The sequence below is a fragment of the Pristiophorus japonicus genome, chromosome 2, assembly GCF_044704955.1.
Source record: "Pristiophorus japonicus isolate sPriJap1 chromosome 2, sPriJap1.hap1, whole genome shotgun sequence".
In the NCBI taxonomy this organism is placed as follows: domain Eukaryota; kingdom Metazoa; phylum Chordata; class Chondrichthyes; family Pristiophoridae; genus Pristiophorus; species Pristiophorus japonicus.
Genome location: NC_091978.1, coordinates 210648800 through 210673530, shown reverse-complemented (window position 1 = coordinate 210673530; position 24731 = coordinate 210648800). Strand labels below are relative to the sequence as shown.

General features: G+C 42.8%; 1 protein-coding gene across 9 annotated transcripts in view; it reads right to left on the bottom strand.

Annotated features, from left to right (window-relative positions):
* LOC139243687 (LIM domain-binding protein 2) overlaps nucleotides 1–24731 on the bottom strand; it is a 776895-nt gene that overhangs the window by 92366 nt on the left and 659798 nt on the right. For 6 of the 9 annotated variants that reach the window (XM_070870836.1, XM_070870833.1, XM_070870835.1 and 3 more), the window contains 2 exons: nucleotides 20957–21040; nucleotides 19131–19226 (listed from right to left, as the gene is read on the bottom strand). In XM_070870836.1, coding sequence (XP_070726937.1) covers nucleotides 19131–19226; nucleotides 20957–21040 — 180 coding nt within the window. The remainder of the gene's footprint in view (nucleotides 1–19130; nucleotides 19227–20956; nucleotides 21041–24731) is intronic. The other 3 variants (XM_070870840.1, XM_070870847.1, XM_070870854.1) reach the window with 1 other exon arrangement.

The following is a 24731-nucleotide window of genomic DNA, read 5'->3' as shown; positions in this document are numbered from 1 at the left end:
ACCATAACATGGTTGAATTTCAAATTCAGTTGGAGAGTGAGAAAGTTGGATCTCAAACCAGTGTCCTAAGCTTAAATAAAGGAGACTACAAAGGTATGAAGGCAGAGTTGGGTAAAGTGGACTGGGAAAATAGATTAAAGTATGGGACGGTTGATGAGCAGTGGCAGACATTTAAGGAGATATTTCATAACTCGCAACAAAATTATATCCCAATGAGAAGGAAAGACTGTAAGAGAAGGAATAACCATCCATGGCTAACGAAGGAAATAAAGGATGGTATCAAATTGAAAACAAGGGCATACAATATGGCCAAGACCAGTGGGAGGCCAGAGGATTGGGAAACTTTTAAAAGCCAGCAAAGAACGACTAAAAAAATAATAGAGAGGGAAGATAGATTATGAAAGTAAACTAGCATGAAATATAAAAACAGATAGTAAGAGTTTCAACAGGTACATAAAAAGGAAAAGAGTGGCGAAAGTAAATGTTGGGCTTCTAGAGGATGAGACTGAGGAATTAATAATGGGGAATAGGGAAATGGCAGAGACATCGAACAAATATTTTGTATCGGTCTTCACGGTAGAAGACACTAAAAACATCTCAATCGTGGATAATCAAAGGGCTATAGGGAGGGAGGAACTTAACACAATCACTATCACCAAAGAAGTGGTACTCGGTAAAATAATGGGACTAAAGGTGGACAAGTCCCCTGGACCTGATGGCTTACATCCTAGGGTCTTAAAAGAAGTGGCTACAGAGATAGTGGATGCATTGGTTGTAATCTACCAAAATTCCCTGGATTCTGGAGAGGTCCCAGCAGATTGGAAAACCGCAAATGTAATGCCCCTATTTAAAAAAGGAGGCAGACTGAAAGCAGGAAATCAGTTAACCTGACATCTGTCGTTGGGAAAATGCTGGAGTCCATTATTCATCATCATCATCATAGGCAGTCCCTCGGAATCGAAGAGGACTTGCTTCCACTCCCAAAGTGAGTTCTTTGATGTTTGAACAGTCCGTAACGAGAGTCCATTATTAAGGAAGCAGCAACAGGACATTTGGAAAAGCATAATTCAATCAAGCAGGGTCAGCATGGTTTTATAAAAGGGAAATCATGTTTGACAAATTTGCTGGAGTTCTTTCAGGATGTAACAAGCAGGGTGGATAAGGGGGAACCAGTGGATGTGGTGTATTTGGATTTCCAGAAGGCATTCGATAAGGTGCCACATAAAAGGTTACTGCACAAGATAAAAGTTCACGGGGTTGGGGGTAATATATTAGCATGGATAGAGGATTGGCTAAGTAACAGAAAACAGAGAGTCGAGATAAATGGGTCATTTTCCGGTTGGCAAACAGTAACTAGTGGGGTGCCGCAGGGATCGGTGCTGGGGCCTCAACTATTTATAATCTATATTAATGACTTGGATGAAGGGACCGAGTGTAATGTAGCCAAGTTTGTTGATGATACAAAGATGGGTGGGAAAGCAAATTGTGAGGAGGACAGAAAAAAATCTGCAAAGGGAGATACACAGGCTAAGTAAGTGGGCAAAAATTTGGCAGATGCAATATAATGTGGGACAATGTGAGGTTATCCACTTTGGCAGAAATAATAGAAAAGCAAATTATAATTTAAATGGAGAAAAATTGCAAAGTGCTGCAGTAGAGAGGGTCCTGGGGGTCCTTGTGCATGAAGCACAAAAAGTTAGAATGCAGGTACAGCAAGTAAACATAGAAACATAGAAAATAGGAGCAGTAGTAGGCCATTCGGCCCTTCGAACCTGCACCACCATTCAATATGATCATGGCTGATCCTCCATCTCAACTCCATATTCCTGCTTTCTCCCTATACCCCTTGATGCCTTTTGTGTCTAGAAATCTATTGATCTCCTTCTTAAATATATTCAGTGACTCCACAGCCTTCTGTGGTAGAGAATTCCACAGGTTCACTATCCTCTGAGTGAAAAAATTTCTCCTCATCTCACTGCTAAATTTCTTACCCCATATCCTGAGACTGTGACCCTTTGTTCTAGACTTCCCAGCCAGGGGAAACATGCTTCCCGCATCCAGTCTGTCCAACCCCGTCAGAATTTTATACGTTTCAATGAGATCCCCTCTCATTCTTCTAAACTCTAGTGAATACAGGCCTAGTCGACCCGATCTCTCCTCAAACGACAGTCCTGCCATCCCAGGAATCAGTCTGGTGAACCTTCGCTGCACTTCCTCTATGGCAAGTATCTCCTTTCTTTAAACTGTACACAATACTCCAGGTGTGGTCTCATCAAGGCCCTGTATAACTGTAGTAAGACATCCTTGCTCCTGTACTTAAATCCTCTTGCAATGAAGGCCAACATACCATTTGCCTTCCTAACTGCTTGCTGCACCTGCATGTTTGCTTTCATTGACTGGTGCACAAGGACACCCAGGTCCCTTTGTACATCGACATTTCCCAAGCTATCACCATTTAAATAATACTTTGTCTTTATGTTTTTTCTACCAAAGTGAATAACTTCACATTTATCCACGTTATACTGCATCTGCCATGTGCTTGCCCACTCACTCAACCTATCTAAATCGCATTGCAGCGTCTTTGTATCCACCTCACAACTCACAATCCCACCTAGTTTTGTGTCATCAGCAAACTTGGAAATATTACATTTGGTTCCCTCATCCAAATCATTTATATATATTGTGTATAGCTGGGGCCCAAGCACTGATCCCTGTGGTGCCCCACTAGTCACTGCCCGCCACCCCAAAAAAGACCCATTTATTCCTACTCTCTGTTTTCTGTCAGTTAACCAATTTTCAATCCATGCAAGTATATTACCCCCAATCCTATGTGCTTTAATCCTGAACACAAACCTCTTATGTGGGACTTTATCAAAGCTCTTCTGAAAATCCAAATACACTACATCCACTTGTTCTCCCTTATCTATTCTATCAGTTACATCCTCAAAAAACTCCAGTAGATTTGTCAAACACGGTTTTCTTCTCATAAATCCATGTTGACTTTGTCTAATCCTGTTGATATTATCTAAGTGTCCCATTATCACATCCTTTATAATAGACTCTAGCATTTTCCCTACCACTGATGTTAGGCAAACCAGTCTGTAGTTCCCTGCTTTCTCTCTCCCTCCTTTTTTAAATAGTGGGGTTACATTTGCCACCCTCCAATCTGCAAGAACTGTTCCATAATCTATAGAATTTTGGAAGATGACAACCAATGCATCCACTATTTCCATGGCTACCTCTTTTAGTACTCTGGGATGCAGATTATCAGGCCATGGGGATTTATCGGCTTTCAGTCCCATTAGTTTCTCCAGCACTATTTTCTTACTGATAATCATTTCCTTTAATTCCTCTTGCTCACTGGACCCTTGGTTCCCTAGCATTTCTGGGACGTTATTTGTGTCCTCTTCTGTGAAGACAGAACTGAAGAATTTATTTATTTGTTCTGCCATTTCCTTGTTCCCCAATATAAATTCTCCCATTTCTGACTGTAAAGGACCTAAATTTATCTTCACTAATCTTTTCAAGTAATCAGGAAGGCAAATGGAATGTTGACCTTTATTGCAAGGGGGATAGAGTATAAAAGTAGAGAAGTCCTGCTACAACTGTACAGGGTTTTGGTGAGGCCACACCTAGAGTACTGTGTACAGTTTTGGTCTCCGTATTTAAGGAAGGATATACTTGCATTGGAGGCTGTTCAGAGAAGGTTCAGTAGGTTGACTCCGGAGATGAGGGGGTTGACTTATGAAGATAGGCTGAGCCTATACTCATTGGAGTTCAGAAGAATGAGAGGTGATCTTATCGAAACTTGTAAGATAATGAGGGGGCTCAACAAGGTGGATGCAGAGAGGATATTTACACTCATAGGGGAAACTAAAACTAGGGTGCATAGTCTCAGAATAAAGGGCTGCCCATTTGAAACTGAGATGAGGAGGAATTTCTACGGAGGGTTGTAAATCTGTGGAATTCTCTGCCCCAGAGAGCTGTGGAGGCTGGGTCATTGAATATATTTAAGGTGGAGATAGACAGATTTTTGAGCGATAAGGGAGTAAAGGGTTATGGGGAGCGGGCAGGGAAGTGGAGCTGAGTCCATGATCAGATCAGCCATGATCTTATTGAATGGCAGAGCAGACTCGAGGAGCCAAATGGCCTACTCCTGCTCCTATTTCTTATGTTCTTATGGCTTCTATTCTCTCTAAGTGATCCCATCCTTTCTTCAACATTGTTTGTGCTTATAACAACTCTGTTTCCCTTTATTTATTTCTAAGCCGTGAAATTCCAATGAGGGTGGGTGGGGGACAATCCGTCAACAACTGTGGTGGAGCAGATCCTTTGTCCAGTACAGACTGAAGCTGTAGGCCCCATCCCAAATCCCCAAAACCAGGCTATTTGCATGGCTGGGACAGAAGCAATGGCGGCCCTGCTGCTGAGCCTGCCAGAGGATCAAGAGGTCCACCCTACCCCGCCAGGTGCCCCCACGCTCCTTCTGGTCTGAAGAACAAAATAGTCAAGAAAGTCTCCATTCCCAGTGCAGCCTTTGTTCCTGTTACTATGATAATCAGTGCTCTCCAGGATCAATTACCTTAGCCTAGGTCTGGGGCCTTTTCAAAGATGTCAGTGGCATCTACCAAGGGTGTAATTATCCAGGGAAGTTCCCTTGATATGGATATGGATGAGAGGTGCAGAAGGAAGATATGGCTATGCCTCCCACAGCACCCTCCCCACCCCCCACCCCGCCTTCAACAAACATTAAAGGGATACTGCAAATGGGGCCCTTCGTCTTCTTTCATGTTCTCCCCTAGGCTTACTAATCTACATTCTTGCTTTCCCTCTATAATTTTTATATTTCTCAGAGTATTCTTTTGTATTATGCATCATATGTTTCTAATGCCTCTCTTAAGCCTCATTTTTACTGTAACCTCTCTATTTATCTAAGGAAATACAGCCATTGACAGATCCCCTTTATTCCTGGTAAGAGTATCTTTAGTCAGTACCTTACTCATCTTGTATTTAAATATTTCTTCTTATTGTCTATTGTTTAGTCCCTGTGCAAAGATAAAATATATTATGAAAGTATAATTGACTTGTAGTGACAGTTTCTGAAATGTTGTTTTTCTTTAACTTAATGACTTTAAAGACCTGGCCCTGACAAATCACAGGGCTCCTAAGATGAATGGGAGTGCAGTGGAAGCCTGAAGATTTAGGCTGGAACCCAGATACACTAGTCCTGGCATTGCTGTTGGGGCCGAACCTCCATCACCCAAAATATGATTCCCAGTGTCAGAAGAGGGCACGGTTGTTGGTGGGTGAGACAGTAATTCCCAGGCGTGGAATTTTCTCAGCTCAGCCCAGCAACCATGAAGGAGCCAGCAGGTCAGATGAAATAAGGAGAACCTGGCTAACTGATATGGGGCCTCCTGAAGAACATAGCCAGCATGGGAAATGAAGCAGCTCCTTTACAAAGAGGGCCACTGGATACTTTTAAAGTTGACGATGTAAAGCTGAGCAGCTGTCCAACGTAACATCTGCTTCCTCCCCATCTCTGGCAGTTGCCCAAGACATGCATATTGTAGGCTAGGAATCTGCCAAAAACTGAAATGAGGGCACCTCCTTTAATTCCCAATACTTGGCAGGATTAATGGTGAAGGTCCCCAGTGGGCTGATCCTGGCACTTACACTGGAATTGAAGGCCCAAGGATTTCAGGCCTCTGTTCTACAGCCAATTGATCAGAAATGGAAAAACTAACCTGGTCACATCAAAAGTTAGGTCTATCTTTTAACATATTTTCTGTTGTATAAGTATGTCTGTTGCAAGGTCAAGTTCTTATTGTAGATATTCTCTTGGGTACAGTGGTGCGAGATACTCCCATAAGCGGTCTGAGAGTCTTACGTGAAAGGGTATATCCATATTGCCCAATATCTTATACTTTCACAAGTCACTTACAACCCTTATTCCCACTAAAACCATTACTCTCTCACACCCTGGTTGTTCCCCCCTGGTACGACCTTCATCGCTGCTCCCTTAAATCCAAGGGATGCAGATGTGAACATTTAGAGAGGACAACTGGTTTAACCATTCATCACCAGATCTGGCTGGCCCACATAATGCACTATCGGGTCCTGCTCTCGTCTTCAAAAATGGTACACTATTTCAGGATCATCCTGAAATGCAAAGATAACACCTGGCTTCTCTTCACCACTACTAACTGCTTTCTGAAACCCCATTCCCCTGCCTCCTCTACACTCACCCTCAACAACAAGTGCGTGGAGCTCATGGACTTCTTTGTCACAAAGATTGAGACCATCCGATCAGCTGCCTCTGCTGCTTCCCTCCCTTCCTCTAGTCTGCTAACTAACCCCAAGATCCCCCTTGCCCTAGCCCTGAACTCGCATCTTTCTCTAGTTTCTCTCCTATCTTCCCTCATGCCCTCTCCAAGCTCATTCTGTCTATGAGTTCCCCCTCCTGCTCCTTCGACCCTATTCCCACCAAACTATGAACCACCCAACTTCCCTTCCTGGCCCTCATGTTAATTAATATTGTTAACTGTTCCCTCTCCTTAGGTATTGTCCCCCACTTCTTTAAATTTGCAGCCATCACCCTTCTCCTTAAAAAAAAACATCCTTGACCCCTCTGTCCCTGCAAACTACCACCCCATCTCCAACCTTCCTTTCCTCTCCAAAGTTCTTTAACATGTTGTCACCTCCCAAATCTGTGCCCATCTTTCCTGCGACTCCATGTTTGAACCCCTTCAATCAGTTTTCTGCCCATCACAACACTGAAACAGCCTTTATCAAAGTCACAAATGACACCCTATGTGACTATGACAGTGGTAAACTATCTCTCCTTATCGTTCTTGACCTATCTGTAGCCTTTGACACGGTTGACCGCACCATCCTCCTCCAATGCCTCTCCTCCGTTGTCCAGCTGGGTTCCTGCCTTCACCTGGTTCCATTCTTATCTAGCCATTCGTAGCCAGAGTATTACCTGCAATTGCTTCTCTTCCCACTCTTGCACTGTTACTTTTGGAGATCCTAAGGATCTATCCTTGGCCCCCTCCTATTTTCACTACATGCTGCCTCTTCGCGACATCATTCTAAAACACATCAGGCTCTACATGTACGCTGAGGACACCCAGCACTGCGTCACCACCACCATTCTCGACCCCTGCTCTGTCTCTGATCTGTCATGCTGCTTGATGGACATTGAGTCTTGGACAAGCAGAAATTTCCTCCAACTAAATATTGGGATGAACGAAGCCATTGTCTTCAGTCCCCACCACAAAATGTGTTCCTAGCCACTGATGCTATCCCTCTCCCTGGTCACTGTCTGAGGCTGAACCAGACCATTTGCAACCTTGGCTTCCTATGTGACCGAGATGAGCTTCTGACCACGTATCCACTCCATCACCATGACTGCCTACTTCCATCTCTGTTAACACCGCCTGTCTCAACCCCTGCCTCAGCTCATTTGCTGCTGAAACCCTCATCCAAGCCTTTACCACCTTTAGAGTTGACTATTTCAATGCTCTCTTGTCTGCCTCCGTTCTTCCACCCTCCATAAACTTGAACTCATCCAAAACTCTGTTGTCCGTATCCTAACTCACACCAAGTTCTGTTCACCCATCAACCCTATGCTTTCTGATCTACATTGGCTCTTGAAATGCATCTGCTCAGAGAAAACAAGAGTTTGGTAAGTGGTAGGTTCGGTGAAGTGAGGGCGGGAGGTGTTGCTTTGCCTTGTTTTTCCTAACTTTTTCCACAGAGTGGCGGTGTACCTGAGCGGGAGCAGACCGAGACCCGAGAGTGAGGATAAAAGCAACAGCAGACCACAGCATAAGGCCAGTGTAATCTCCTGGACTAGTTTTGATCGCCTGGTTGGGTCGGAGAGTAATTTTCCCAGATTTTTTCCCTAATTGGCCTGGGTTTTTAAACTGTTTTTTACCTCTCCCAGGAGATCGCACGGCTCTGGGTGCGGAGAACTCTGCTGTGTGCCATCACAGATAAGGCAGGTAAAGTGATTGGTCGTGATTGTGGTCAAAGTTTTTCTTTTTCTTTTAAATTAACATATAGCATATAACTAAATACTAAAAACTAACCTTTATTTGTTTAACTAATTTACTAAACTACATAGAGTAAATAATTGATTAATGCTAAACTAATTAATTAAATAAAATAATGGGAAAACAGGAGATGTGTTGCTGCTGCAATATGTGGGAGCTTCTGGACGTTTTGGTCCAGGGTGACTACATCTCCGGTAAGTGTCTGCAGCTCGACAAACTTCGGCTCCGAGTTGAGGAGCTGGAATCCGAGCTACAGACATTGCGAGACATCAGGGAAGGAGAAAGTTACCTGGACCTTTTGCTCCAGGCGGCAGCCACACCCTCCAGATTAAATACTTTAGAATTGACACATGGTCAGGGACAGGAGGGTGTGTCTGCGAGTGAAGCAGGTGAGGGGAGGTGAGGTGAGGAACCTCACTCCCTGCACTTGTATAATAGATTTTGAGGTTCCTGCAACCCTTGTGGACAAGTGTGCAGACTGCGGGGTGGAAGAGCAGACTGACCAAGGCATCGTGGTGCAGAAAGCCATTCAAGTGGGGGGAGTAAAGAGGCAGGTGGTTGCAGTAGGGGACAGTATAGTTAGGGGGATAGATAGGGTTCTCTGCAGCCGAGAGTGTGCGTCCCAAGGCTGTATTGGCTACTCGGTGCCAGGGTAAAGGACATCGCCTCCGGGCTGGAGAAGAACTTGGAGTGGGAAGGGGAGAATCCAGTTGTCGTGGTACACGTAAGCACCAATGACATAGGTAGGACTAAGAAAGAGGTTCTACTGAGAGAGTTTGAACAGCCAGGGACTAAATTGAAAAGCAGAACCACAAAGGTAATAATCTCTGCATTATTACCTGAGCCACGAGCAAATTGGCAAAGGGTCAATAGAATCAGGGAGATGAAGGCGTGGCTCAGAGGTTGGTGTGGGAGAAGTGGGTTTCGATTAGTGGGGCACTGCCACCAATACTCGGGAAAGAGAGCGCTGTACCGTGGGGACGGACTACACCTGAACTATGTTAGGACCAGAGTTCTAGCGAACCAAATAACTAGGGAGATAGACAGAGCTTTAAACTAAATAAAGGGGTGGGTTGGGGGGAGGATGGTTGCAGTAGAGAGTAATCTAGAATGCTAAAGAGAAAAGAAAAGGAAGCAATGCAGGAAAGTGATTGTGGAAAGGATAACCAGATGATGTCAGGAAGGGACAGAGCATACAAACACACAAAAGTGCACTAGCATTAGGGTCCAGGTAAGAAAAAATAGCGATAAGACAAATAGGGCTCCAGTACAAAATAAGTTAAGATGTATAATAATGTGAAAAAGACAAATCTAAAAGCACTGTATCTGAATGCACAAAGCATCTATAATAAGGTAGACGAATTAACAGCGCAAATAGATGTAAACGGATACGATATTGTTGCAATTACGGAGACATGGTTGCAGGGTGACCAGGGTTGGGAAGTGAATATCCAAGGATATTCGATATTTAGGAAAGACAGGCAAAAAGGAAGAGGGGGTGGTGTGGTGTTGTTAGTAAAGGATGAAGTCAGAGCAATAGTGAGAAAGGATATTGGCTCAGAAAATCAAGATGTAGAATCAGTTTGGGTGGAACTAAGAAGCACCAAGGGTCAGAAAACATTGGTGGGAGTTGTCGATAGGCCTCCAAACAGTAGTGATAGTGTAGGGGACGGCATCAAACAGGAAATTAGAGATGCATGTAGCAAGGGTACTACAGTAATCGTAGGTAACTTTAATCTATATATAGACTGACCAAACCAAATTAGTAATAATACTGTGGCAGATGAATTCCTGGAGAGTGTACGAGATGGTTTTTTAGACCAGTATGTTGAGGAGCCTACTAGGGAACAGGCTATCCTAGATTGGGTATTGTGCAATGAGAAGGGGTTAATTAACAGTCTTGTTGTGCGGGATCATTTAGGGAAGAGTGACCATAACATAATTGAATTATTTATTAAGATGGAAAGTGAAGTAGTCCAATCTTAAACTAGGGTCCTAAATCTAAACAAAGGAAACTATGAAGATATCAGAAATGAATTGGCTATGATAGATTGGGAAGATTCCTTAAAAGGCACGACGGTGGATGGGCAATGGCTAATATTTAAGGAACGAATGCATGAATTGCAACAGTTATACATTCCTTTCTGGTGTAAAAACACAAAAGGAAAAGTGGCCCAACCATGGCTAACAAAAGAAATTAAGGATAGTATTAGATCCAAAGAGGAGTCATACAAAGTTGCCAGAAAAAGTAGTAAGCCTGAGGATTGGGAGCAGTTTAGAATTCAGCAAAAAAGGACCAAGAGATTGATTAAGAGGGGAACAATAGAGTATGAGAGTAAACTTGCAAGGAACTTAAAAACCGACTGCAAAGGTTTCTACAAGTACGTAAAAAGAAAAAGATTAGTGAAGACAAATATGTAGGTCCTTTACAGACAGAAACGGGAGAATTTGTAATGGGGAAAAAGGAAATGGCAGAACAATTAAATAAATACTTCGGTTCTGTCTTACATAGAAAATAGGTGCAGGAGTAGGCCATTCGGCCCTTCGAGTCTGCACCACCATTCAATATGATCATGGCTGAACATGCAACTTTAGTACCCCATTCCTGCTTTCTCTCCATACCCCTTGATCCCTTTAGCCGTTAAGGGCCATATGTAACTCCCTTTTGAATATATCTAACGAACTGGCCTCAACAACATTCTGTCGTAGAGAATTCCACAGGTTCAAAATTCCCTGAGTGAAGAAGTTTCTCCTCATCTCAGTCCTAAATGGCTTACCCCTTATCCTTAGACTGTGACCCTTGGTTCTGGACTTCACCAACATCGGGAACATTCTTCCTGCATCTAACCTGTCCAATCCTATCAGAATTTTATATGTTTCCCCTCTCATTCTTCTAAATTCCAGTGAATATAAGCCGAGTCGATCCAGTCTTTCTTCATATGTCAGTCCTGCCATCCCAGGAATCATTCTGGTGAACCTTCGCTGCACTCCCTCAATAGCAAGAATGTCCTTCCTCAGATTAGGAGACCACAACTGTATACAATATTCAAGGTGTGGTCTCACCAAGGCCCTGTACAACTGCAGTAAGACCTCCCTGCTCCTATACTCAAATCCTCTCGCTATGAAGGCCAACATGCCGTTTGCCTTCTTCATCGCCTGCTGTACCTGCATGCCAACTTTAAAAGACTGATGTACCATGACACCCAGGTCTCGTTGCACCTCCCCTTTTCCTAATCTGTCACCATTCAGATAATATTCTGCTTTCCTGTTTTACCACCAAAGTGGATAACCTCACATTTATCTACGTTATACTGCATGTGCCATGCCTTTGCCCACTCACCTAACCTGTCCAAGTCACGTTGCAGCCTCTTAGCATTGTTCTTCGTAGCTCACATCGCCACCCAACTTGGTGTCATCTGCAAACTTGGAGATATTACATTCAATTCCTTTGTCTAAATCATTAATGTATATTGTAAATAGCTGGGGTCCCAGCTCTGAACCTTGCGGCACCCCACTAGTCACAGCCTGCAATTCTGAAAAGGACCCGTTTATTCCTACTCTTTGCTTCCTGTCTGCCAACCAGTTCTCTATCCACGTCAATACATTACCCCTAATACCATGTGCTTTAATTTTGCACACTAGTCTCTTGTGTGGGACCTTGTCAAAAGTCTTTTGAAAGTCCAAATACACCACATCCACTGGTTCTCCCTTGTTCCACTCTACTAGTTACATCCTCAAAAAGTTCGAGAAGATTTGTCAAACATGATTTCCCTTTCATAAATCCATGCTGACTTGGACCGATTCTGTCACTGCTTTCCAAATGCCTGCTATTACATCTTTAATAATTGATTCCAACATTTTCCCCACAACCGATGTCAGGCTAACCGGTCTATAATAACCTGTTGTCTCTCCCTCCTTTTTTAAAAAGTGGGGTTACATTAGCTACTCTCCAATCCATAGGAACTGATCCAGAGTCTATAGAATGTTGGAAAATGAGCACCAATGCATCCACTATTTCTAGGGCCACTTCCTTAAGTACTCTGGGATGCAGACTATCAGGCCCTGGGGATTTATCGGCCTTCAGTCCCATCAATTTCCCGAACACAATTTGCTGATTAATAAGGATTTCCTTCAGCTACTCCTTCTCGCTAGACCCTCAGTCCCCTAGTATTTCTGGAAGGTTATTTGTGTCTTCCTTAGTGAAGACAGAACCGAAGTATTTGTTCAATTGGTCTTCCATTTCTTTATTCCTGATTTGACTGCACGGGACTAATCTTTTTCTCTTCACATATCTATAGAAGCTTTTGCAGTCAGTTTTTATGTTCCCTGCAAGCTTACTCTCATACTCTATTTTCCTCTCCTAATTAAACCCTTTGTTCTCCTCTGCTGAATTCTAAATTTCTCCCAGTCCTCAGGTTTGCTGCTTTTTCTGGCCAATTTATATACCTCTTCCTTGGATTTAACACTATCGCTAATTTCCCTTGTTAGCCACGGTTGAGCCACTTTCCCCGTTTTATTTCTACGCCAGACACGGATGTATAATTGTTGACGTTCATCCATGTGATCTTTAAATGTCTGCCATTGCCTATCCACCTTCAACCCTTTAAGTATCATTCGCCAGTCTATCCTAGCCACTTCATGCCTCATACCAACGAAGTTACCTTTCTTTAAGTTCAGGACCCTAGTCTCTGAATTAACTGTGTCACTCTCCATCTTAATGAAGAATTCTACCATATTATGGTCACTCTTCCCCAAGGGGCCTCGCATAACAAGATTGCTAATTAATCCTCTCTCATTACACAACACCCAGTCTAAGATGGCCAGCTCTCTAGTTGATTCCTCGACATATTGGTCGAGAAAACCATCCCTTATACAATCCAGGAAATCCTCCTCCACCGTATTGCTATCAGTTTGATTAGCCCAATCTATATGTAGATTAAAGTCACCCATGATAACTGCTGTACCTTTATTGCACGCATCCCTAATTTCCTGTTTGATGCCATCCCCAACATCACTACTACTGTTTGGTGGTCTGTACACAACTCCCACTTGCATTTTCTGCCCTTTGGTGTTCCGCAGCTCTACCCATACAGATTCCACATCATCCAAGCTAATGTCCTTCCTTACTATTGCGTTAATCTCCTCTTTAACCAGCAACACTACCCCACCTCCTTTTCGTTTCCGTCTATCCTTCCTGAATATTGAATACCTCTGGATGTTGAGATCCCAGCCTTGGTCACCCTGGAGCCATGTCTCCGTAATTTTAATTACATCATATCCGTTAACAGCTATCTGCGCAGTTAATTCATCCACCTTTTTACAAATGCTCCTCATATTGAGACACAGAGCCTTCAGGCTTGTTTTTTTAACACTCTTTGTCCTTTTAGAATTATGTTGTAATGTGGCCCTTTTTGATTTTTGCCTTTGATTTCTCTGTCCTCCACTTTTCCTTGTCTCCTTTCTACCTTTTGCATCTGCCCCCATTTTACTTCCCTCTTTCTCCCTGCATAGATTCCCATCCCCCTGCCATATTAGTTTAAACCCTTCCCAACAACACTAGAAAACACTCCTCCTCGGACATCGGTTCCGGTCCTGCCCAGGTGCAGACCATCCAGTTTGTACTGGTCCCACCTCCCCCAGAACCGGTTCCAATACCCCAGGAATTTGAATCCCTCCCTCTTGCACCATTCCTCAAGCCACGTATTCATCTTAACAATCCTGCTATTTTTACTCTGACTAGCATGTGGCACTGGTAGCAATCCTGAGATTACTAAGGTAGTAATTTTTAATTTAATTTAATTTTTTAATTTAACTTCTAGCTCCCTAAATTCAGCTTGTAGGACCTCATCCCATTTTTTACCTATATCGTTGGTACCTATATGTACCACGACAACTGGCTGTTCACCCTCCCCCTCCAGAATGCCCTGCAGCTGCTCCGAGACATCCTTGACCCTTGCACCAGGGAGGCAACCTACCATCTTGGAGTCTCAATTGCGGCCGCAGAAATGCCTATCTATTCCCCTTACAATAGAATCCCCTACCACTATAGCTCTCCCACTCTTTTTCCTGCTCTCCTGTGCAGCAGAGCCACCCATAGTGCCATGAACCTGGCTGCTGCTGCCCTCCTCTGTTGAGCCATCTCCCCTAACAGCACCCAAAACGGTATATCTGTTTTAGAGGGAGATGACCACAGGGGACCCCTGCACTACCTTCCTTCCACTGCTATTCCTGCTGGTCACCCATTCCTTATCTGCCTGTGTAACCCTTACCTGCGGTGTGACCGACTCACTAAACGTGCTATTCACGACAACCTCAGCATCGCGGATGCTCCAGAGTGAATCCATGCGCAGCTCCAGTGCCGCAATGCGGTCTGTCAGGAGCTGCAGCTGGACACACTTCCTGTACACATAGTCATCAGGGACACTGGAAGCGTCCTTGATTTCCCACTTAGCACAGGAGGAGGATTTCACTGGCCTGGGTTCTCGTGCCATGACTTAACCCTTAAATTAATTTACTTTGGCAACAATGCCAAAGGTTACCTACTGATAAGAAAAGAAAAGGAAAAAGAAAAAGATTAAATACTCACCAATCCACCAGCCAATCAATTACCCACTTGGCTGTGACGTCACACTTCGATTTCTTTTTACTTCTTTGTTTACCTTCTGCCCTGGACCAGCTGGACTCCTCCGACGGCAGCGCCCTTTTCTGGGTCTCCCGAACTGCCGGTCCCGCACCTGTGCCCTCCTCCAACGGCCGCGCCCTTTTATGGATCTCCCGAACTGCTGCTCCCGCTCCTGTGGCCTCGTCCGACGGTCGCGCCCTTTTATGGGTCTCCCGAACTGCCACTCTTGCTCCTGTGGCCTCCTCCGACAGCCGCGCCATTTTATGGGTCTCACATAAGAGGTTTGTGTGCAAGATTAAAGCACATAGAATTGGGGGTAATATACTGGCATGGATTGAAAATTGGTTAACTGACAGAAAACAGAGAGTAGGAATAAGCGGGTCTTTTTTGGGGTGGTGGGCAGTGACGAGTGGGGTACCACAGGGATCGGTGCTTGGGTCCCTGCTATACACAATATATATAAATGATTTGGATGAGGGAACCAAATGTAATATTTCCAAGTTTGCTGACGACACAAAACTTGGTTGGATTGTGAGTTGTGAGGAGGATGCAAAGACACTGCAATGTGATTTAGATAGGTTGAGTGAGTGGGCAAACACATGGCAGATACAGTATAACGTGGATAAATGTGACGTTATCCACTTTGGTAGGAAAAACATAAGGACAAAGTATTATTTAAATGGTGATGGCTTGGGAAGTGTCGATGTAGAGAGGGACCTGGGTGTTCTTGTACACCAGTCATTGAAAGCAAACATGCAGGTGCAGCAAGCAGTTAGGAAGGCAAATGGTATGTTGGCCTTCATTGCAAGAGGATTTGAGGACAGGAGCAAGCCTGTCTTACTACAGTTATACAGGGCCTTGGTGAGACCGCTCCTGGATTATTTTGTGCAGTTTTGGTCTCCTTACCTAAGAAAGGATATACTTGCCATAAAGGGAGTGCAGCGAAGGTTCACCAGACTGATTCGTGGGATGACAGGACTGTCGTATGAAGAGAGATTGGGTCGACTAGGCCTGTATTCACTAGAGTTTAGAAGAATGAGAGGGGATCTCATTGAAACATATAAAATTCTGACTGGGTTGAATAGACTGGATGCAGGGAGGATGTTTCCCCTGGCTGGGAAGTCTAGAACAAGGGGTCACAGTCTCAGGATACGGGGTAGAAAATTTAGGACCGAGATGAGGAGAAATATTTTCACTCAGAGGGTGGTGAACCTGTGGAATTCTTTACCATAGAAGGCCGTGGAGGCCAAGGCACTGAATATATTTAAGAGGGAGATAGATAGATTTCTAGAAACAAAAGGCATCAAGGGGAATGGGGAAAAAGCAGGAATATGGTGTTGAGATAGAGGATCAGCCATGATCATATTGAATGGCGGTGTAGACTCAAAGGGCCGAATGGCCTACTACTGCTCCTATTTTCTATGTTTCTATGTTTCTGGTTCAGCAAAGGCTCGATTTTAAAATTCTCATCCTTGATTTCAAATCCCTCCATAGCCTCGTCCCTCCCTATCTTTGTAACCTCCTCCAGCCCTGCAAGCCTTCGAGATCTCTGCGCTCCTCCAATTTTAGCATCTTGCGCATCCCCAATTTTAATCGCTCCATTCAGCTGCCGAAACCCAAAGCTATGGAATTCCCTCCCAAAGCCTCTCCATCTCTATATCGCTTTCTCGACTTTTAAGAAACTCCTTAAAATCTACCTCCTTCACCAAGTTTTTAATCACCTGTCCTGATAGCTCGTGTGGCTCAAATGTCAAATTTTGTTTGGTAATGTTCCTGTGAAGTGCCTTGGGACGTATTACTACATTAAAGGCACTATGTAAATGCAGCTGTTGTGAGCAAAATATAAGATGGCATAATCCAGGGGTGTAACTATAATAATCCCTTTGTGATCTGAACTGAATGTTCACATCTTTAACATGTGCGCATCTTTGATCTCTTTAGGGAGGACTACAAAAACACTTAATGAGATGATGCCTGATACAAATCATTAAGCTACTTTATTTCTCAGTACGTGAAGATACAGAGCAACAGTTATTAAACTCAATTAGTAGAACTTGTCTTCGTGTAATAATACAAAATAATGAACACGCAACACTTCCACATATTTGAGAGTCACCTTGCTTGACAAATAAAATAACTCCTAACTTTTCTCCTACTTCTGATCTTCTCACAGCTTTCGTTGGGCCTGACTGCCCTTGTAGCATTCTCTTTAGAACCTGACTGCCTGGGTCTCTGTCTCCGTGTTTTATTTCCATTTAACCGTAGCCAAAAAGGAACCAGAGACTTCCTAGCACTATGGATTGCCGAGACAGGATAATCAATGGGGAAATAACAGAAATAGTTCATTAGTATATTAACCACCCAGTGTCTCAGTGTCTTTTTTTTTTAAACTTGTATGAATATACTTAGCTTTAAAAAAAAACTATATTTTAAAGTAACTATTTCCAAATCCTTTCTGTAGAAAGAAAAAAAGTCAAAAAATCCTGAAATGCAACAAGGCTCAACATGGCTACGACTTCCTAACCATAGATAGTACATTGTACATGAAGTAAACTCATCAGTGGCACTCAGAGGGTTACGTTATTTGAGTAACATGTCAATGTTCGTGAAGAAACAGTCATGCTAATCCATAGCGATATAATATAACACCGTCCTTTAAAAACAATAAATATAGTAAAGTTACCATTTTAAATGATTGTTCAATATACTTGCCGAGCAATATTTCTTTCCAAGTTACTTTAGATTATCCAAAGTTGGAACAGTCAAGAGTGGAATAGTTACTGGCAGGTTTTGGATAGACTCATAGTTATGCTGTTTGCACCCAACTTTCTGAGGTTAGTTGATTTGCATAGCTTCACGTGCACAGTTGGATGGGTGAAGAGAGCACACTCATGACAGGAGTAGGAAACTGCATAAGAGAAATTTAAAGGGAATTAAAGATGAGTGTCAGAATAGAAGGACAAAAATTTTGGAAGGGCTCAGAAAGCAGCTCAACCTATTAGCAGACCTTGCTAAGATTGATTGGGAGGGACTAAGAAGCAACAGCCAAAAATGAAGGAAAGAAAACCCAAATTGCAGGCATGAATGTACAGGCAAAATGATGGAGCAGACCAGCACTTAACTCCTTGAAGTGGAGGTGGCTGCAAGGATGGTGATCATCTGTCCACAGCACCATACCCATAGCTCTGCATTGCAGCATTCCTGCAAGATGAAGCCATGTTTCAGTCCAACTGGAAGCGCTAGCCCTATGCTGAATGACAGCTGTTGGTGCTCCTACGAAAATGACACATAGGAACAGGAGTAGGCTACCCCGCGAGCCTGTTCCACCATTTATCCACCTTGGTTCCATATCCCTTATTACCCTTGCCTAAATCTATGAATCTCAGTTTTAAAATGTTAAATGTTTCAATTGACCGAGCCTCAACAGCTGTTTTGGTGGAAGAGAGCCACACATTTCCACTACCCTTTCCTGACATCACCCCTGAATGGCCTGGCTCTAATTTTAAGGTTATGCACCCTTGTTCTGGACTCCACGATCAGAGAAAATAGTTTCTCTCTAACTACCCTATTAATTCATTTAATAATTTTAAACATCTCAACTCGATCACCTCTTAAATCCTCTATGCTCAAGGGAATACAACCTGTGCAACCTAGTCTATGCAACCTGTCCTTGAGTATATTCTTTGAATATATTCAAGGCAGAGAGAGATAGATTTTTGGATATTATGGGAATCAAGGGATATGGGGATAGTGCAGGAAAGTGGAGTTGAGATAGAAGATCAGCCATGATCTCACTGAATGATGGAGCAAGCTCGAGGGGCTGAATGGCCTACTCATGCTCCTAATTCTTATGTTCTTATGTTTATGTCCTCATAATTTAACCCTTTTAGCCCTGATATTATTCTGGTTAATCTGCATTGCACCCCCTCCAAGACCAATATATCCTTCCTGAGATGCGATGCTCAGACTGAACGTGATACTCCAGATGTAGTCTAACCAGAGCTTTATACAACTGTTACATAACTTATATCCCCTTTGAATTCCAGCCACGGCTCTTTATCTGCCTCTCTGCTGACTCTGACCCAGTGGAAACAGCTTTCCACGGTCATTAATAGGTAGGTATGCCAGGGCCTGCAGGTGTGGTTGATGGCATCTTGGCAGGTGTGGCCAGCCTGGGTGTGCTGGCTGCTGATCACCCTAGCATGCCTCTCTTTTGTGTAGTGCCACTGAAAGCATGACACAGTTGACTGTAGTGCTTCCGAGGATGGTTATTTGGCATTCACAAATCTTAGGGGTGCCATCGGGTGTACTATCCCAGCTTCCTTTAGGAAGCAGGGCCTCCACATGCACTAATTATCTAGCAAAGTAAGTATGTTCATGATTTGTCTGCAGATGCAGGTGTCAGAGCCCTGACAGGTGGGCACAGAGCACCTCTTGTGCAGCCTGACCTGCCTGGCATCCCTCTGTAGGTCCTCTTCTTCTTTTTCCAAACACCTCAGATAGGGGAATTCCCATTGAGAAACCCACTGGTTGCAGTAATGATGCTGGGGGGCAAAGAAAATTGAACAATTGGCACGAAGGCTCATGAGAAGTGCCACAGAAAAAAAATACCAAAATGATCAAAAATGAACTACATATTAGAGATTTAAGTTACTTACCTGTGCCCTTTAGATAAGCTACCAACACAGATGATTCCCTAGCAATGCCGAACTCTGATTTCACATTAATATTCAAATGAAGCTCCCATCAGTTTGAGGTAGGAGCTTCCAACATAGCTGCTCCCTTGCTCTTGGAAACTACACCACGGCACAAGGTCGGTGGATTTCAGGTGGGATGGTACACCTGTCCACTTTCCACAAATGGCTTCTTGATTTAATGCCACTACTATGGATGGGCAACAGTGGAAAATCTAGACTACTGTTTCCAGGCTGAGGTAGAGAATCTGGTTTGACTTTTCCTCCAGGTGGTTTTGCTGCTGGAGGCGGGACTTCTGCCTGTTGCTGCAATGCTGTCATTTGGCGCATTGAGCCGAATTAAAGATGCAGGGCAGGCTCCTGGTGGAATGTACATCACACAGAAGGAGCCCGCTGCTGCCAGGTAGTGACAGTTCGCAGGATTGTAGTGGGACATCCACTGCAGCAGCAGAAGGAGAAGGAGCCACTGATAAAGGAGGCAGAAGTGCTCAAAGAGCTTTTTGTAATTTGTAAAATGGCTCAGAATGAGGCTGCATCAATCTTATTGGAGTCTTGGAGACAGAAGAGAGGGAGAGGTGACTGCTACCAGGCTTTCTCCTTCCATCAGGGCCATCAGCTGTCTTCCCGCTGCCACCCCTGTATTGGGCTTACCTGGGGTCAGCGGTACTGTGGCAGCAAGACAAGGAAATTAGCCTGTTCCCCTACCCTCGCTACCTGCTCCCCCACTGTTAAGGGTCAGGCAGTCGAGTTCCCTGCTTGAGTGAGGCAAAAAGGAACATTTTAGCCGCTGTTTTCAGGGGCCAGGGCCTGGTAACAGGCCTTCCTGCTCTGTATCTCTTTCCTCGATTGATTTCAGGCAATATGGCCAAGAAAAATTCAGCCTTCTATCCTCTCCTCTTCAAAAATAGCAAATTTATATTACATTACTCCTATTCATCTTATTCATTTAAAAATCCTATTTCACTTACCGCTACTGTTCTAAAAGTCATAATTTAATGTGCAGATTGATTATAGACAATGTAATCATCATTTAGATGATAAACAATATTCATAATGAATTATAAGATTTGGTTTGTTAGTACAAATACATATGCTAACATAAATTCAGTAGCTTAACCCTATATAAAATTTAACTTTGAGCACGATATAAATGTAAACACAATAAAAAAATCCAAATAACTGACTCTGCTAAAAGTGCTGCACTAACAAAGATATTGCTAATAGTTTATATTTTTTTCAATCATTTCTGTTTTGAAAAATATATTCTACACAATACAAAAATCTGGAGTACATTATTTAAAATTATTAGGACTGCACTTAGGGCTACTGAAAATAATGCAAGAAATTTATTGCTCTTCTTGTAAAATTAACATCCATTAACGTGTGTTTTTCCCCCACCAATTTATACATACTTCCTGCTGTTAGTTCCATCTTCATTGCATAAATAAGCTGATTACCCACCTTTAGATGTTGTAATCATCTTTCAAATGAAGATAACAGATGCGGGAACTTGGATTTGACTCTGAAAATGATTTTTATTTTTTCATTTCTGTAATGGATTTGTAGTTCACTGATCTTACCCTGAGGTAGTTGAGGGTGAAGTTAGTCAGCCCCATACGAGTGATGTTTTTGGACAGTTGTTCCAGCACCTGAGGGTCTTGTGCCTGAAAAGAGCATAAAGTTAGAACTTACAATATCTGATGAAACAAAAGCAAGCTGCATTCAATCCAACAATGGTATTAGCAGCTATCTTCATAGCATGGATCAGAGGCTCTTTTTAAAAATGGTATCTAATAGACTTCTATTTAAGATTGAGTATTCTTTTCTCCAAAGGCCAATTGTAGTGCTTCTATTGACATCATGATTTACATTGACAGGGATCCTCCTAATCTATACAGCTCAGTGCCAAACCATGCACTGCAGTTACACACTAATCCTTCAATATTGGGGCTAGCAAGGCCAAATATATTTGTAAACAGTAGACCTTTTGTAGACCTTTATGATTACCTTAATGCATGCATCCTGCTTAATCTAGCCAGAATGAACTATTTATCAATGCACCTGAATGGTAGTATTTCTGGAGTCAAGCTTTACAGACAGGAGTTTACTGACTTCATAATGAACTTAAAACTTTCAATAACCCAACTGAAAAGCCATCATACGTCCATCATGAGGCTGAATGGAAAAGGACATGAAGCCAGAAGTTTGCCCCTTCTCAGCAGTGACTGATTATACAGAGTCCATGTTCTATGGAATTGTCCCATGCTCATTTTCACTGAATTCTAGCATTAGTTAGCTTTGTAGAATAACCTGAAAATGACCTATCACTCATTCAGGATCAGGAAAAATACTCAGCCTTTCCATATCATCTTTTATAAGAAATTGTTGACCATTTAAATGAAAATTTGATCAGTGAGTTTCCAAAAGAATTTTCAATTTACAGTTTTTTTAAATTAGGTTTAGTGGGGAATATGTATTCACCCAGATTAGTCACCATGTAACTTGCTGCATGACATTCACTTCAACAATCTATCTCAATTATTGCTAATTAAGAGTACCAACAGTGTAAAATAGTTTAGTTAGAAAAAACATTAAGTTTAAGTGTGTAAGAAAATGCAACTAAAAAGTTTGACTAATACTTCCCTATGAATTCATGGTGGAGTATAAGTAAATACAATTTTGTGGAAAATTGGTGATTGACTGAATAAGAATTAGCTACAGTGTGCTATTGAAAATGAACTGGTCTTCACATTCATTACATTAACTTGATAATTCAGGACAAATGAGCGAATGAAACTAACCTTTAATCAAAAGAGCAAGCACTGATTGTCAAAGACTTAACATAATTGACACAATGTAAGTTTCCTCTAAGCAGCAGTGCAATCATTACCCCAACAGTTCAGTCACCAGTGTGGAAGAGTGTCGACAACCCAGAGGGTAGGAGAGGAAGAGAGGAATCTTGAATACTTCAAAATGTTCACTAATTCCTATAGCTGCTGTTTCACCGTCCCTGTACATACATACATCCACCCACTGTCAGATAAATATTTAATAAGCTACTTCCTGAAATTTAATAAGCAAAAGTGCTGAGTCTATGTTTTATTCTGTAAATGTGCAGCGTGAACATCTCATAGATTAATTTATCGATAGGAGTGGTCGCCTTTCCATATATTTGTCTGTCTTTTGTACAAAACCGGTTGGTAATATTGCGGAATATAGGAACAGAGATTTGAAACTGAAGCTACCACTTTCTGCATCTAACAACTACACCCCCTCCCTCACCCTCCATTGCTTAAACACTGGCAAAATGTTGAATGTAAGTATTAGAATAGGGAAAGTCAAGAAAATGGAATCTAGTGGTTGAATGAGGCCACGCACTGCGCTAGTTGGTGGTGAGTGTCAAGATGATACAATCATGAGACAATGAATAGGAACATGAAACAACATTTGCCTTTCTGCCAATTTGTTGAGATGAATATCAATGTTCCATGGCCATTAGAATTCCATTAGAATAGATCCAGCAGAATCTACTGGGGTGGGGGGAGGGGAGGAATCACTTCTTGATCACGATTCAGTAATTCATTCTGTCTTTCTTTTTGATAGCAGCCTATATGCCTTGATTACTGATGCCTTTTCAAGCTGTGAAACAATATGTTACAGAGAGCATATCAGATAGTACCCGCTCAGGGAGTTGTGATGTGTCAGGCAGATCATTAAATGCTGATGGCAGCAGTGTCTGGTTAAAAAGCAAAACTAGCAGTCTCTTTTTCAATGGATTCAGCTGCACATCTAATTATTTTAAATGAGGAAATCTGCAACTGTTTTCAGTAATGATTCCGTGTCCCACTTTCCCCATGTGGTTTGAAAGCTGGGACTGTTGGGATATGGGCTAGATAGCTATTTAACCTGGCTCAATTCCAAATTATAACAAAAATTCACTCAAACTAAAAATTTAGTAATCTGGCAAGGTTTATGGAGCAGGCAAAGCTCTTTCTCCACCTAACTGTGGTGTAGAGAGAAACAAAGGTATCTTGATTATAGAGATAAATAGCAGACATGAAAACATAAAAACATTGGGCTGGATTTCCGTCTTGTTGCCACCTCTGTTTTCGCCCTGGAGGGGCAGCAATGGCAGCAGAAAGCTCTTCCGGGTGGACGGCCAGCTTCCAGCGCTCCGCCGGGGTTTTCGGAGCCAGTTTCGGTGGGGCGCGGAGCAATACCGCCCGGAAGAGGCGAGCCGGTGTGCAACGCCTCTGGTTGCAACACCGGCTTGATTTTTGGTTCCCGCCCGATCCGTAGCGCTCCATAGAGTGCCGTGCTGGGACCGCCTGTAAAAGCGGGTGGTCCAACCTCCAGCGGCTGCAGTGAGATAAGTAATGTCCACTTTAGGTGAGTGTGATTGGTTTTTATTTTATTTGCGATTTATATTGTGGTGGTGTGAGTTATTTGTTTTTGGTGTTTTTTTCAGGTTTTTGTTTCTCCCCAGGCCTCTCTAAGAGCGCTCCTAAGCCAGCTGTTTAGCTCAGGATTTGCGCATGTTCAGCCAGTCTAGCACCCTAAGAGAGGTGTGTAACGCCTCCCTTAGCGCTCCGCCCCATACCCAATTTTGCTGACTGAGGCGCAAACTGTTCCCGGGCGCAAACGTTACCGCCCCGTTGCCATCACACCCCAAAATGAAAAAGCCGAAAATCCAGCCCTCATTTTCTTCTTTATTAACAAGTTTGATGTCACGAAGCATAATGTCAGGTAAAATTAAAACAGAATGCAGTTAAGTTGTTTGTTGAAATTCAAAATAGTATAATTTCCTATAAACTTTAAATCTAAACACTCCAGCAGACTTGACAATTGTTGCAAATATGTACTAAAATTCACCAGTGTTATTCTTGTATTGTGATCTTTGCTGTTGGAATGCTAATTGTTTAATTTTTTGACAAAAATCATAGAGGTTCTTTCTGCTTCTTTGGCCAATCCACCATTCTTAGTGCTAGTGCAGAGGAGGGACATTGTGCGATGTCAAAGGAGTCAGCAAATGCTTGCTTACAAACAGCGGCAACAAAAGCCATTGATACTTAAGAGTGAGCTATACTAATAAATACTTATGAGTTGGCTTTTAACAGTAAATCACCCTCTTTTTCGTGCCTCAAATACATTTTGAGCAAAATATAAAATTAAAAAAGCACTCTTATTTCTGGTTAATTTTGACAGTCATGAGTGAGAGAGAAAAATAACTTGAAATTATACAATTTGTATCAGGACATCCTAGAGCACTTCCCAGCTAATAAATTATATTTTGAAGTGCAGTCAGTTTGGGCACATGAAGGTTCCAGGTAAATGTTGGCCAGACAGGGTGTTAGT